Below are 14,160 nucleotides of genomic sequence, written 5' to 3'. Positions count from 1 at the left end.
GCTCTTTGCTCGGTGCGGGAGGAGGCGCTGCGGGCGGCGGGGATGGAGGCGCTGTGGGCGGCGGGAGGGCTCCTGCTGGCCCTCTCCCTCTTGGCCTTCGTCCTGTACTGCTGCTACGTGCAGTACATCCACGCCAAGTACGACTACATCCCCGGCGCCCCGCGGGAGAGGTAAGGGGCTGGCCGGGCAGGCGAGGCGGCGGCGGGCCGGCTCGGTGTCTCCGCAGAGCGCTCGCTGCCCGGCTGGAGCCGAGACAAGGTCAGAGCAGAAAATAAACCCTCCAGCCGGTGTCCATGGGCCGGGCCGGGCCTGGCGGGTGCGGGCAAGGGCAGCGGCGAGGGGTCACGCAGGCTGGGCACAGCGCTCACGTGTGCCCGCTTCCCGGGAAGCGCCGGCACCGCCCGGCATCGCTGAGGATCCTGCTCAGCAGCACGGCCTGGCTGGCCGGGGCTGCATGTCCTGACCTACATCTCCCGGCTGGCCACAGCGGCGTGAAGGGGCGCTTTGGAGTCGCCCACCCGAGCTGTGCGTTTGCTCATGACCCTGAACAGGGACTTGACAGCAGCACCAGCCGTCCCACACTGCTCCAGGGGGCACATTGACACTAACTCCACCAGGCATCTTCCGTGCTCTCCTTCATAAGCCAGGTGTTTGGTTTCTGCCAAAAATAAATAAAAATGTCATAAGTGATAAAGAGTAGTGAGAAAGCTGCCAGCAAGGCAGTGGCAGCACTGTCACAAAGAGTCGTCGTTCCTGCAGCAGCGTGTGGGCTTCCCATTTAACCTCACCTGTGGGTGCACATGCCCTCCATGACATGCCACAGGAAGAGACAGCAGCACTCATACACAGCCTCACAGGGACACCACACCTGCCCACCTCCAGGCTTCAGCCTACTTGTGTAATCGGGGTTGGATACCAAGACTAGAGAGAGGATGATCCTGTCATACCTGAACCTCCTTGTCCTTAGGTTCATTTTGTGGTGTGAAGTAACACTGTAGAATGACGGCATCCAAGAGGAGCTGTGAGTGGACCTTGTTTCCTGTGCTGCAGATAGAGCAGTTTCCAGAGCTAACAAAGGACTTGTGTTGTGTTTGGGGCTTTCACATCATTTTGGAATCCAGTTACAGTGGAGGAATCAAACAAGTAGAGGATTAAAAGTTTCTGTAGATATTGAGTAACTTTGTTGAGTTCTTCTTATTTTAAGCACCTCCCAGTTCCAACAGTAATAAAATAAGAGCCTGTTTTCCCCCTATAGCTTATTTATACTGAAAAGGATGATAGCATGGCTCTCTGTCTCTCAAATGGAAAACAGATCTTGAGTGCAGCTTGATTCATTTAGCAAGGAGCTTGGCCAAATCTTCCCTCAGATTTATGCAAAGCTGGTGGGAATTTGCCACTCACAGCTGAAGGAAGGAATTGATCTACAGGTTTTTAATGCAGCTGTTGAAGAGTTAACATTTTTTATTAATCTCTTCAGTTTCCGTATTAACCAGTGATTATCCTCCTCAGTATTTTAAATTACATGGCTTTGGACAGAAGGAGATGGTTCCTAATTTCCCTTAACAGAAATCCATTGACAGAAATGAAGTTACACTTACCAGGGAGGAGCATGTATTAAAGAGTATTTAATGCAAATGTCAGTTTCATGTACAGCAGCGTAACAGCTGCAGTCGAGATTCGGTCAGCCAGGCAAAGAGCAAAGCAACTTGTGGGGAGCTCCCACCCAGACCCAAACATCTCCTATAATACAGCATAAAAAAAAGACCTCATCCTTCGTCTCTGTACTGGTCTTCCTGGCTTCATGCAAGCACCAGCCTATCTTTGATACCCAGTTTACCAGCTTGGTGAGGGCTGGGCATTGGCACAGCTCAGAGTTATTTGCATCTTCCCTTATGAGGAAAACATGAGCAACACTCACTGAGCAACAAGGATTGCAATCCATACAAAACCCCATGCTGGCATCCTCATGACACTCTTAACCTTCATATTCTGCAGCTTTTTATTTGGACACCTGCCAATCATATGGAGAATGCTGAGGAAAAAGGAGTTTACACCAGATCTCTTCCTGCAGTGGTAAGTTGAGGCACATCAATAACATTGAACGGGGTAGTCCTGTAGCACAAATGGAGAAATCAAGGCACAGAGACCCTGAATTACATAATTAGCATCATTCGGAAGGTTGGTAGAGGAGCTAGAGAAAGAGCATTGATCTTTCAGATCAGATTAGATATTAGAAAAAACTTTTTCACTGAAAGAATGGATAGCCACTGGAATAAGCTGCCCAGGATGGTGGTGGAGTAAGTTTGTGGAAATGTACAAGAGGCGTCTGGATGTGACACTTGGTTTATGGGGTGATTATGGTGGTGATGGGTTGACAGTTGGACCAGATGATCTTGAAAGTCTCTTCCAGCCTTGATGATTCTGTCCTTCTGTGGTTCTCTTAATGGCTTTGTTCACTGGGGACTGTGGTAGTTCCCACTGCATGTGCTCTGGTCCTTCGAGGTTATTAGGTCTGAACTGTTACATGTTGGTAGTTTGTACCATAATTCTCTTTCTTTTAATTTTCTCTTCTTACAGGGCAGAGAAATATGGACCTGTTGTACGAATTAATGCCTTTCACAGAATCTCACTATTGATTGTGAGTCCTGAAGGAGTGAAGGTACTGAAAAATAAAGCCAGATCAATAGTGGGGATCAGCCCATTCCTCCATAAGGGGAGAGCTGGTGCCTGACGATCAGAGCAGCACAGAGCAGCCAATCTGTGCTTGGCTCTGGCTGGGTTAGGAGGATGAGGTGCTTTGCTCTCTGGGCTGCCCCGATTTATCTTTTTCTTGGTCAGTTAATTTATTTTGTTACTTTTATTTGAACAGCACATATAGCAAACATTTACCACTTGTGAAAAGCAGGCTCTCTGCAAGAGCTTAATATCTCAAATGAATGAGGTACAAGAGACCAAATTTCTTTCTCTTAATCTTTGCAATTACAACACAGTGAGATTTCAGGTCATTGGGCAAAAAAGCACTAGAGGCATGCAAAGCAAGCTAGCAGCACAGGAACTGGGGAATCAGGGCACACAAAGTAATTCATCTACTCTTCAGACTATTGCTGCAGAAGGAAGAGAGCTAAAATGTGTGTAAGTGACATTTTGTGTTTTGTCCGGGAAAAGGATTGCACTCAGTATTCACTGACCTGAGGTTTGATTTTAGGAGTTCTTGATGTCACCACAGCACCCAAAGGATCCAATCGTGTATGGTACTCTCTTCAGCCTGTTTGGTGAGAGGTAGGCAAAACCCATCTGAAGCCACTGTGATCTGAAAATAAGTGCAAGATTAATAATATCACAGGCATGACATTTTGACTCAGACCATTTACCTTAGTGTGGGGATTAATTTCTAATTCCAGACATATGTAAGCAGCATGTACCTATTAAAATACATGCCAAGTCAAATGTCTTGCCAGTCAGGGAGGAGGATATGTTGTTTTACCTTGATCATGTATCTTTTTTCCCCCTGGGGATATTCAGTTAGTCTCAGAGCAGTCTGCTCAAGACCATCATCAAACTTCTCAGATTTTAGAGCACTGACTTTAGGGCATTCCATAAGTTATGGCAGTTTGCAGCTTCTAAATTCAATTCCAAAAAAAGGGAATTTTTCTTTGTTTGTCTGAAGCTTTTAAAAATATAATAATCCAATTATTATATTAATTATTTGCGTAACAGCTGTAATGAAACAGCATCTTATTGGACTCAGCAGTTCACATCTACCTGACAAAAATATCTGTGGTTCAGTTGTTGTCCACAGTGATGCAATGGTTTCATACTCAATGGTGCTCCCTACACATGGGAAAAATAAAAGAAAGTAGATGTGAAATACTTATATTTGTGACTACACAGGGTTCAGCTGGCTCCCTTGCATAAAACTGTTCCTTTCCTTGTTTTCCTATGTGCTAGGTTTCTAGGGAATGGCTTGGTAACTGTTTGCAACCATGAGCATTGGCGCAAGCAGCGGAGGATAATGGATCCAGCTTTCAGCCGAAGGTAAGGCAAATATTTCCAGGATGATCTAGTTGTTATTTTTACTGTATTGTCATGCTTCTCCCTGCCACTATTTGTTACTTAGAGGGAAAAAAAAAAAAGTTTCGTGCCAAAATCACATTTAATTTAGAATCCAGCACACTATTCCCATGCCAAGTATAATTTGACCAGAATTCCCATGGAACAGTGACACCCCTATGAACTCAGCAATGGTAGAAAGGTCCCAGGGTTGTGTATCCTGGAGCATGGTTATGGCTGCCCTTATCCTGCTGGAAAAGATAAGGCAGAGGGTTGGTCTGGTTTCCTAGTGTGCCTTGATGCATTGTATGTAGGGTTCAAAGATAAAGTCCATGTGCCTTGACAGGCACAGGCCACAGCCCTTTGCAATGACAGATGTTAATTACATGGCAGGGCAGAGCTGGGCTGCTATAAGAAGAATGTAGCTCATTTTATCTGTTTGCTTTTTAATGTATTAAGAAAAATAAATTATAAATTTTAAAAAATTTTACAATTTTCTATGGAAGATAACAAAAGTTATTTTGCCTGAGCAAAGATGTCCTCTTCAGAGCCCCCATTACTCATCTTTATTGATTGTTCAGCTACCTGATTGGTCTGATGGAAACTTTTAATGAAAAAGCAGAGGAGCTGATGGAGAAGCTAGAGGAGAAAGCAGATGGAAAAACAGAGTTTAGCATGCTGTCGATGATGAGCCGGGTGACTATGGATATCATTGGCAAGGTACCAGCTGTCCCTCTCATTTCCTCTGCAACTGGCAGGAAGGAATGGAAGTAATGCCTACCAGCAGCAGGATGGGATCAGGAGCTGGAGGCAGGGAGAAAGACCTTTACCCAGCAGTGCCAGAAGACCTGCAGGACTAATTGTGCCACTTCCATTCGGGCTGAGCCTTGGGAAGGGGCAGTTAGGGAAGGGTCTGCGTGGTCTAGGTGTGGCTCACAGGATGGGGACCCTTTGCAAAAGTCCTTTCAGCCTCGTACCTCCCACCCCTCCATGCCAAAAGGGACACACCAGGGCTCTTTTCGTGGGTGGAGGTTGTGTTACTGCCATTACACGCCAGCATGAAGTCTGCCTTACACTGCCTTTTCCCTTTCTATGCAAACCAGTTTGGTATGAATGGAGAGCAGTAGTAAATTATTAATCCACCCAAATAAGGGTGGATTAATAACATAATGTAGATATTGCTGTCCCCTTGCAGCCTTCTGCAAGGTAGGATCTAGCCTGAGATATTTTTAGGGGAAAAGGCAGCGGTGTGAGGCTATCCTGCTCTTTCACCCCCGCCCCAGCAAGTTGCCTTTTTCTCTCCTGCTCCTCAGGTAGCCTTTGGCTTGGAATTAAATGCACTGGGCGATGACCAGACACCTTTACCAAACGCTGTGACTAAGATTATGGAGGGGCTGAACAAGGCACGCATCCCCCTCATACGGGTTTGTACTCTCCTCACTTCAGTCCTCTCTCCTCATATCCAGCTGCTCCTGCTTGAGTTTGTGGGCTGAAGATGGGCAAGGTCATGTTGGGGAAACAGTCGTCTGTAGATCTTTCCCTCCAATGTGCCTCAAGATAAAATTCATTAGTGCTTTAAAACACTTGCAAAATTAACATTAATATTTAATGCTTCTTTTTTGTCTTTTCTTCCCCCCTGCATGTGTCTCCTTCTGATATGGTTTTACACTCTCATACCCATAAAAACCTGAGATTTTTGCCATTTGTACAAGAAGGACAAATTTGTTCACTCAGAGTGGAAGAAATTTGAGCATTCTTGCCATAAAAAAATTACATTTTCCACCCAAATTCATCTACTAGGAAATTATGGATGTAATATGAAATATTTAAGTAAAGAATTATTTCAGTGTCTCATGAAAGCTGTAGTTCAGGCTTTTAGAGCTCCTGTTTTCCTTTTTGAGACTGGGGTGAGATTCGGCATTGCATGCTGCAGTTTCTTTCCATGGAGAGGTGAGGAAATTTGCTCACAGTGCCCAAAACACCAACAAGACACAACATCAGCATGCACAAATTGAAATATTTCAGCCCAAACCCTTCATCCTGTAGGCATTCAGTTTATTCCATGGAGAGCAAGTGTTTTTGTGACAATTGTCATTTTGCAGAAAACAAGGCGCTCACTTGTAAAATAACACTGACATTATTTTTTACCAACAAAAGGAATAAAATGACTCAGGAAATTCTGTATCAGTTCATGCCAGGGCAACGGAAACTGGTAAAGGAGGCCAAGGAGAGTGTGAGGCTGTTGAGACGTGTGGGGAAGGAGTGCATTGACCGGAGGAGAGAAGCCATCCAGAATGGGAAAGAAGCCGCGCTGGATATTCTTACACAGATTCTGAAAGGAGATGGTAAGGGACACGTTGCTGTTTGGGTGAATTTCTCTGTGGCATGTTTTGCCATGAAGTTCAGGGAGGATTGTTTTGGGGATCTGAACTTGAATCCTCCTTTAAAGTTGTTTTCACACTGAAGATAGTGAGAGTTGCTTTGAAAATTCCCTGTTTCTTTGTGTTGGATCAAATATTGGTCACAAGTTATCCCTGAAATGCGCACTCTCTCAGTGTCCTCTCTCGATGCCACCTCAGCCAATATGTGCCAAACAGGGCAGAGTGAGTGGTCCAGCTGGGGCACAGGGGCATTTTCTAATCCCATTTGTTTTTCTATCTTGACAGCTCTGGAGGAAAGTAGAGATGATGAAAACATTCTGGATAACTTTATCACTTTCTTTGTTGCAGGTTGGTAGCTATTTCAGTGCTTGTATATGTCATGTGGGAAGCTGTACTCATTCTTGAGCTGTCTACAGGGTCATGATTAACATCCTTGTTAATCATAATTAACACCGTGATTAACATCATCACTCCACATGATGCTGCTGCAACCAGGAGTTTCTTGGTTGGAAGACAGCAGTATTACACTGGCACAGTTCCAGCAGGGTGAGGTCTGAAAAGAACTCTTAATTTCTCATACACAAATGATATATTGTCCTCTTTCAGTGATATCAACACAGCAAATCTTGCCAGGCTGGTGTTTTCCAACCACTGGCTTCCCACTCTGTTTTCCAGCCTCTGTCTTTCCCCTGCCCACTGGGGTGCAAGGCTATTCCTTATGGGGTTCTGGCCCTCCCACCCAGATCCCACTAAACCCCACCAAAAGCATCTTTTACTTATTCCCTGTGTCTTTGCATTACCTCACCCACATGATTAAATGCCATTCTTGCCTAAGTAGGAGAAGGCACTGTCAAGCCAATCAGAAAATGTATGGGCCAAGTAATTATGTGAGAGAAACAACATTTTGCAGATCAATAGGATTTAGGTTCATAAGAAGGAGAGGTCAAAATGCTGTTCTTTGGCAAGAAAGATATTATTGCAGCAGACATCTTTGCAGAAGTATTTTTTCTGTAATGCATTAAAATAGTACATATGCCTATCCATGAAAAAAAGGGAAAACTGTCCACATCACAGAGTCAGAAATGGGTAAGGTTGGAAGGGTCTTCTGGTCCAACCTTCCTGCTCAAGCAGGGTCATCCAAACACGTAAAGCAGACTTTTCAAAGGAAGATGGTAAGGAGCTCTGCTTTCCCTCAAAACCAGTAAATCCTTGTGCTTTGGCAGAACTGGGTGTCCCATAATATGACAAAACAAATACTGGACCTCACGAGCCCTCCTGTTAGGGAGCTCATAACTAATGGGTGCTGCATGCAACCACTGCAGCTTTGACGTGGACAAGATGGGTCATATCCTTACCAGCTATATCCTTTTCTTGTCATTCCTGAAAGCTCTTTATGTAGACTTTACATCCCTTTTATTATTTCTTTTAATTTCTAGCATACTTGAAATAAAACATTTGGGGTTTGATGTTTAAAGTTTCCTATTCACAGTCACCCTAGTAGACCATCTTTGTGTCATGTTATTGTACTAACCTTTAAACTGAGTTTTGTTATCATCAGGTCATGAAACCAGCTCAAATCAGATGACATTTACAGTAATGGCACTGGGCCAGCATCCTGAAATACTGGAAAGGTATGTGTGCTCCAATTTGCAGACCCAGCTTGATGTTAATTTCAAGGTGAACTTAATTGTAAGGATTATTAAAAAGATAGGATCAGTTCCCAATGAATTCTAGCCTCCCTTCCAAAATAAACAGTTTCATAGTACCAATATATCCAAAATTTATAAAAAGAAAAACATTAAGATGGATTATTTCAGTTTCACCTAGGTGACTTTTTTCAAAGCCTTTATACATGCAGGTCCCAAATCCCACCTGATTCAGCTGCCCTATATGCACATTGCCTCATCCTGATATGAGGTACAAGTTCAGGAAGCCTGGTTGGGAATTGGTAGGCATTTTGCCTGAGGATGGGTGTGTAAGTCCAGTGTCAGTGTCTGGAAAGTAAAAGAATGTAATTTGTCACCTTGCCTAGCAAGAAACAGGCATCTGCAGCTAACGAGCTTTAATTGAACTGCAGGGCTCAGGCTGAAGTGGATGAGGTTCTTGGTGCCAAGAGAGACGTTGACTATGAGGATCTTGGCAAACTCACCTACTTATCACAGGTACTGTGGGAGTGAGGTAAGACACCAGGCAAAGCTGTTTGGTAGCACCTCTGACATGTAGTGGAGGAGCCCCCACACTTTTAAAATTTTAAAAGCAATGCTAATATTTTATCCTGATAGTGTTTGTTTCCAGAGAGTCAGCAAGCAGGTAGCCCGAGACGTTTGCAGCAGCCCAGCCTTATTGTGAAGGATGCTCCTCAAATTTACAGGATTCCTTCACTGCTTTCCTTAATTATTACCAATTTGGGAGCTAGAGTAGAGTTGCATAATCCCTACATGTTTAAGGTGAAACAATAGCTGTAATTTTAAGAAGGGTGTGCAAATTTGAGCCCAACCTGTGTGTGAATCCCACACACTTTCGTAATTCACAGGTCTGGTTTTGTTTGATTACTGTTAAAACATTTCCAGCTAGGATCTCACCATATGCCATAAAGTGGGATTTGAGGATAGACAAAAGTTATGGCTGGGTTTTCTAATGTCAATTTTTCATTATTTAGTCTAGAAACCCTCTTCAGTCACTCGGGGGTGGGGGGTGGTAGGGGAAAGAGTTTGGTCCTAAAAGAGGTCTTGTGTATAGAAATGCTGGTTGGTAATGAACTGCAAAGCCAGGGCTGGCTATTAGCCAGTGTTTGTGTTGCATTTCCTTTTTTACAAGATGGGGGACACCAGTAGCCCTCAGGAGAGGCTGAATCACAGTCCTGGCAGCTGTTCTGCATAAATTGCCCAGACTTTAGTAGTCTGCCATGATCCTTTTTCTTTTAAACTGCCCTGCTGAGGTGAGCAACAGTGTTTTACCGTTTGGCACATCCCATCCCACAGATTACTGTGCTTTGATAGCAGATAGATTTCATAGGTCTATTTCTCATAAGGAAAAGGCAACTCTAGGTGATTACAGAAATCAGCAGGCTTCCTTAGGCTTCTCCAAACACCATCACAATTATACCACTCCAATTAAGATGAGGTATCTAAGCCTTTCAGTTTTAAGACAGATCACATGAGAGCTTCTCAAAGCAGACCATTTATTTAACACCAGCTTGGATCTGTACAACCGAAATCAGTAACCCTTGGTCAGAGCCAGTCCATCACTGGAGTATCAGAGACTGTGGGACTCCTCTCCTGTTGTTCAGGCAATTCTGAATCCTTTTGTCCAGGTTTCTTTTTCATTAGTCCACTCGTGCATGCACGCAGTTAATTGCATTTCAGTGTGATGCTCATGTGCACTGTTAATTAGGTTTCACTTTGATGAAATAAGCCATTCTTACAGCTCACTGACACCAAAAGAAATAGTCTTGTTCCATTTTTTTCCTCAACATTCCCTATTCATTTTCCTTTACCAGGTTGTTTTTTGTCATTTTGGAGCTCTGGCCTGGCTCCTCAAGCAGCAGAACCAGGACAAAGGCAGGAGCTGAGAGTGGGAAGGAGGTGGGAGAAATCACCCACCCTCATGGCAGCCAGTGCCCAGAACAGCTCATTGGGGCAGGAGACTTCACTCTTAGATATTCCCTTTGAGTTTGCCTTTTCACTTAGTTGTTGATCTGACTTGAGGTGTTAGATCTCTTCCAGGATTTCTTCTGGGTTTTGTGTCTTTTTCTCTGTATTTTACCAGCTGTAAGAAAGAACTAGGCCTGGAGGAGCTGACCTAGCCATGTATTTTGCCCACAGGAGTCCAAGGCAGATACACCAGCATCTGTTTCAGAAGTCAAAACCTCCCATTTAGCTAAACTGAAAGGCCACAGGGAGGTAATTAATTATATTTCTGCTTCCTACAGTCTATGAACTAACTGACCTCCTGTGCTTTTTGCTGATGAAGGTTTTGAAGGAGTCACTGCGGCTGTACCCACCCGTCTCGGGGACGCTCCGCAGGCTGGAGAAGGAGCACGTTGTCAATGGCATCAGAATTCCTGCAAACACCACAGTCTTTGTGAGTCCCATCCACCACCAGCAGCTTTTAGCTGCCCCAGTTAATCCAGATGTAATGGACCTGTGGTTGAGAGGGCCAAAATCTTCCCTGGGCATATTTGTACTGGCTTCTCTAAAATTTTGACCAAAACTGGGGTATGAATTAAGACTCTCAGTTGGGACTGGAGAGTGGAAAGCATTTATGGTTTTATACCTCTGACAGCAAAGAAGCATTTTCAGTGTGATGCTGCTGACTAACAAAAATAAACTCTTTCTTGCCAGCTCAACACTTATATAATGGGAAGGATGGAAAAGTTTTTCAAGGATCCACTTACTTTTGATCCAGATCGATTCAGCAAAGATGCACCTAAGTGAGCTTCTTTTTACTCCCATGTTATTAAATATGTATTAAGAAACCATTACAGGAAGAGGTTTCAAGGGAAAGAAAAGTAGAATAAAACTATTTTTCCATTCCAGTATGAGTAACACTAAATCATCTGAATGTAAATAGAGAGCAATAATGCACAGCTTTTGTTCAAAAATTCTTTAGACCACATTACCTTACAAAAAAAGACGAATATTATTGTTATTAAATGTTTATATTGAGGTCAAAGCTTTGGGCCCAAACCAGGTTGAATATTTACCTTAGAACTGTACAAGCATTTAATGTGTGACAGCCCTGGCCCCAGAGTGCTTGAGATGTCTCCATATTAGAGAGGGGAGGACGGACTGAGGGAGAGAAGATGCTGTTCAGCCACATGGGCAAGCAACCTAAGTCTAGTCGGTGGTCAGGAGTGCAATAGAAGGGACCAGTGACTAAACAGATGCAGAGATCAGCACCAACTACTTCACGAGTCAGGAGTTTTCCTTCAGCTTTAACTTCAGAGTTAGTCTGAAGTTAGTCTGGTCTCCTGAACCAAATGCCTTCTCACTCACATGGTTAAGAGCTGCCCAAAAGACCAATAATTGAGTGGATTTTGACATCCTCATGACAGGCTGGAGAGCATTTAGAGTGTGCTTGACATTCAGCTTTGAAATAAGGCTGGCAGCTGAGCCATACAGTAAGGAGAGATGATGAGGAAACGTGCTGCGGAGATGTATTGCTTCTCTGAAGCAAAAAAAGAGTTAATTTGGAGACTGCTTTAACAAGTCAGATAGGCAAGGGGATATTTAGACCATTTCCTTGCTGCTGTGATGAAATATTTGCTTGTTTCTTTACAAACAAGTTGTAATTGTAATTTTGAACATTTTTCTTTGCAGGCCATATTACTGCTATTTTCCATTCTCTCTGGGACCCCGATCCTGCATCGGGCAGGTGTTTGCACAGGTGAGTAGAGGCCTGGAAGAACACTTTGTTAGCAAGCACTGTGCCAGCTCAGGGTGTGCTGACCGTGGCTGGTGGTGGGCACCAGATGCCACACTGATGTCCTGTGCACTGACCCTCTTCTCTTTAGAGGGAAGATCTCCCCCCATGCCCATGAGAGGCATGTCTCTCAAATGCAAGAGCAGACATCCATGCAGCCAAGGTCTCTGCAGGGAGGAGCAGCAGGCTGCACTCCCTCCAAACTGTCCTGGGTCAGCCTGCTTGAATCCAAACCCCTTAATGGGAATCACAGTCAACATCCCTTTGCCAGCCAAAGTCAAGCACACAGGGGATGTGCAGAGGGCCTTGGGGATCATCCCATGGCTGCCACTGACAGAATCAAGGCAGGGAAAACATCAGCTGGAGGAGGACACAAGCCAGAACTGGAACAGAGAAGGTGAGGAGGGGGCTACATGGACAGAAGGAACAATTTAATGTGTATGAGCATGGCAGAGAGTGTTTCAGGACAGCCAGAGGCCAGCGCTTCGGGTCTGTGCTGTGAGCTCATCTAAGCACCAAAGCTCAGAGTGCTTTAGTTTTACAGTGTGACTTCCAAAATGGATTTAACACATAAACACAAGGACTTAGGGCCTGTCAGTTGTCTTCAAATCCGGGAAGTCCCAGGGTTCCTGCCCAAACTCAGCTGGCTGCATTAACGTAGTAACATTTAACTTTTAAATCTCTATATTAACAAAGCAGTATAAGATAGTAGACTGACTTTAAGCAGCTGCAGTCCAAGCTGTATTTGCTGTCACTGACCATGAGTTTTTCTTCTTAACAGATGGAGGTAAAAGTGGTGATGGCAAAGTTGCTGCAGAGGTTTGAAATCCAGCTGGTGCCAGGACAGAGTTTTCAACTAGTGGAGGCTGGAACCTTAAAGCCACTAGATGGAGTAATATGTAAATTAAAGCCAAGGAGCTCTGCAAGAGGCTGCCAGGCATGACTACTCAGGGAGCAGAGTGTGTCATGATAGTGCTAGTGTTTCTTCTGATTTTGAAGATTGTGACACTAATCAAAGTTTAGATTTTTCAGACCTCTTTAGACGATTACTAGACTGAAGTTATTTCTAACCTTCCTCGTAATTTACTGAAGAAAACCTTAGGAGGGTCACTCTACTGAGCATCTTCAATCTGGAAGCATACCTGGAATTGCCAAGCTTTTTCTTTTCCTGGGGAACTGTTTCATTCTGACCAGACTTGGAAAAGAACATCCTTTCACTGGAGTGTCCCTGGAGTGCCACGGAATCCCACACTCCAATCCCAGCTCATAGTTTCCACTAAGCTTATATACAACACAACATGGTCTAAGTAAACCCTTGTTTGGGGAGTTTCCTACTTACACAATGAAATCAGAAAAGAGTAGAGCATAGATTTGGGCTGAATTTAGGAAGAGATATTTAGAGATAGTCTCTTGGTCAAAGCAATTTTTCTATCCCTGCTCCAAATGTGAAGAACAATTGGTAGGAGCAATCTGGAAAAAAAACCCAAAAAATTTAAGAGTCTGAGGCCACCTACTTTCTCCTGCTGCTACTGCCTGGTTTTATTCAGTCTCTTCTACTTTTCATCTGATATTATGCAAAGTGTAGATTCCCAGTCCACACTGTATAAAGGGACTCTCCTGCTTCCTTCTACCCCTCCACACAGCCTGTGCTCATTCTTCTGAGACACTTTTTTGTTGGGAAAGTCTTGCTGCCTTTATTTTAACCTGGATCATTTTCCCCATCTTGTTTGCCACAAAGCTACAGTAACACTCAGACCAGATGGTCTAGTAGATACAGGAGGGCTGGAAATAAGTGCCTGAACTAAATGCTGCTTAAAATAGTGTTGCCACTGAAAAAATGTGTCTGTAACTTGAGACAGAGACAGGAGAGGGAAGGCCCTGCACCCCCTTCTTCTGCAGATGTGCCCAAATTGCCACTGCAGCCAGGCTCTGCCAGGGAGAAAAACTATCATTTGTAAATGCTGCCTTCCAGAAATATGTGGATACCTAATGGGAGTTTGGGCATCCTCTATAATGAAATAGAGAGAATTAAAGACATTTGATGCTGCCACTTTTGTTTCTTATCTTTCTGAATTAAAAGGGCAAGAACACAGTCCATACACTGTCAGGTTCCTGTGGTGGTTTCCATACCAGTAAGATGCCAGAGCTTTCCCTGACTTTGCTCCTATTGTGCACCATCTCGTTCAGTGCAGCAGTGGGATAGCAGCCTCAGACGGTTTATGCTGCTCTTAATAATACAATCAACACCTTACAGTGTAATAACATGACTTGCACCTGGGGTACCAATACCTGTATTGCAAGGGAA

General features: G+C 44.2%; 1 protein-coding gene across 1 annotated transcript; it reads left to right on the top strand.

Moving 5' to 3' along the window:
* Positions 1-19: 19 nt before the first annotated feature.
* Positions 20-13,905, top strand: LOC104686436 (cholesterol 24-hydroxylase). Its single transcript, XM_010394859.4, has 15 exons — positions 20-170; positions 1,996-2,073; positions 2,578-2,659; positions 3,206-3,279; positions 3,949-4,035; positions 4,632-4,770; positions 5,364-5,474; positions 6,239-6,395; positions 6,717-6,779; positions 7,990-8,062; positions 8,509-8,593; positions 10,404-10,514; positions 10,775-10,863; positions 11,753-11,819; positions 12,637-13,905. Exons 1-15 carry the CDS (start codon positions 43-45, stop codon positions 12,796-12,798), a joined length of 1,506 nt encoding a protein of 501 aa, XP_010393161.1. The 5' UTR covers positions 20-42; the 3' UTR covers positions 12,799-13,905.
* Positions 13,906-14,160: the final 255 nt, after the last annotated feature.

The sequence above is a fragment of the Corvus cornix genome, chromosome 5 (assembly GCF_000738735.6).
Source record: "Corvus cornix cornix isolate S_Up_H32 chromosome 5, ASM73873v5, whole genome shotgun sequence".
Classification (NCBI taxonomy): Eukaryota; Metazoa; Chordata; class Aves; order Passeriformes; family Corvidae; genus Corvus; species Corvus cornix.
This window is presented reverse-complemented; position numbering and strand designations above follow the sequence as displayed.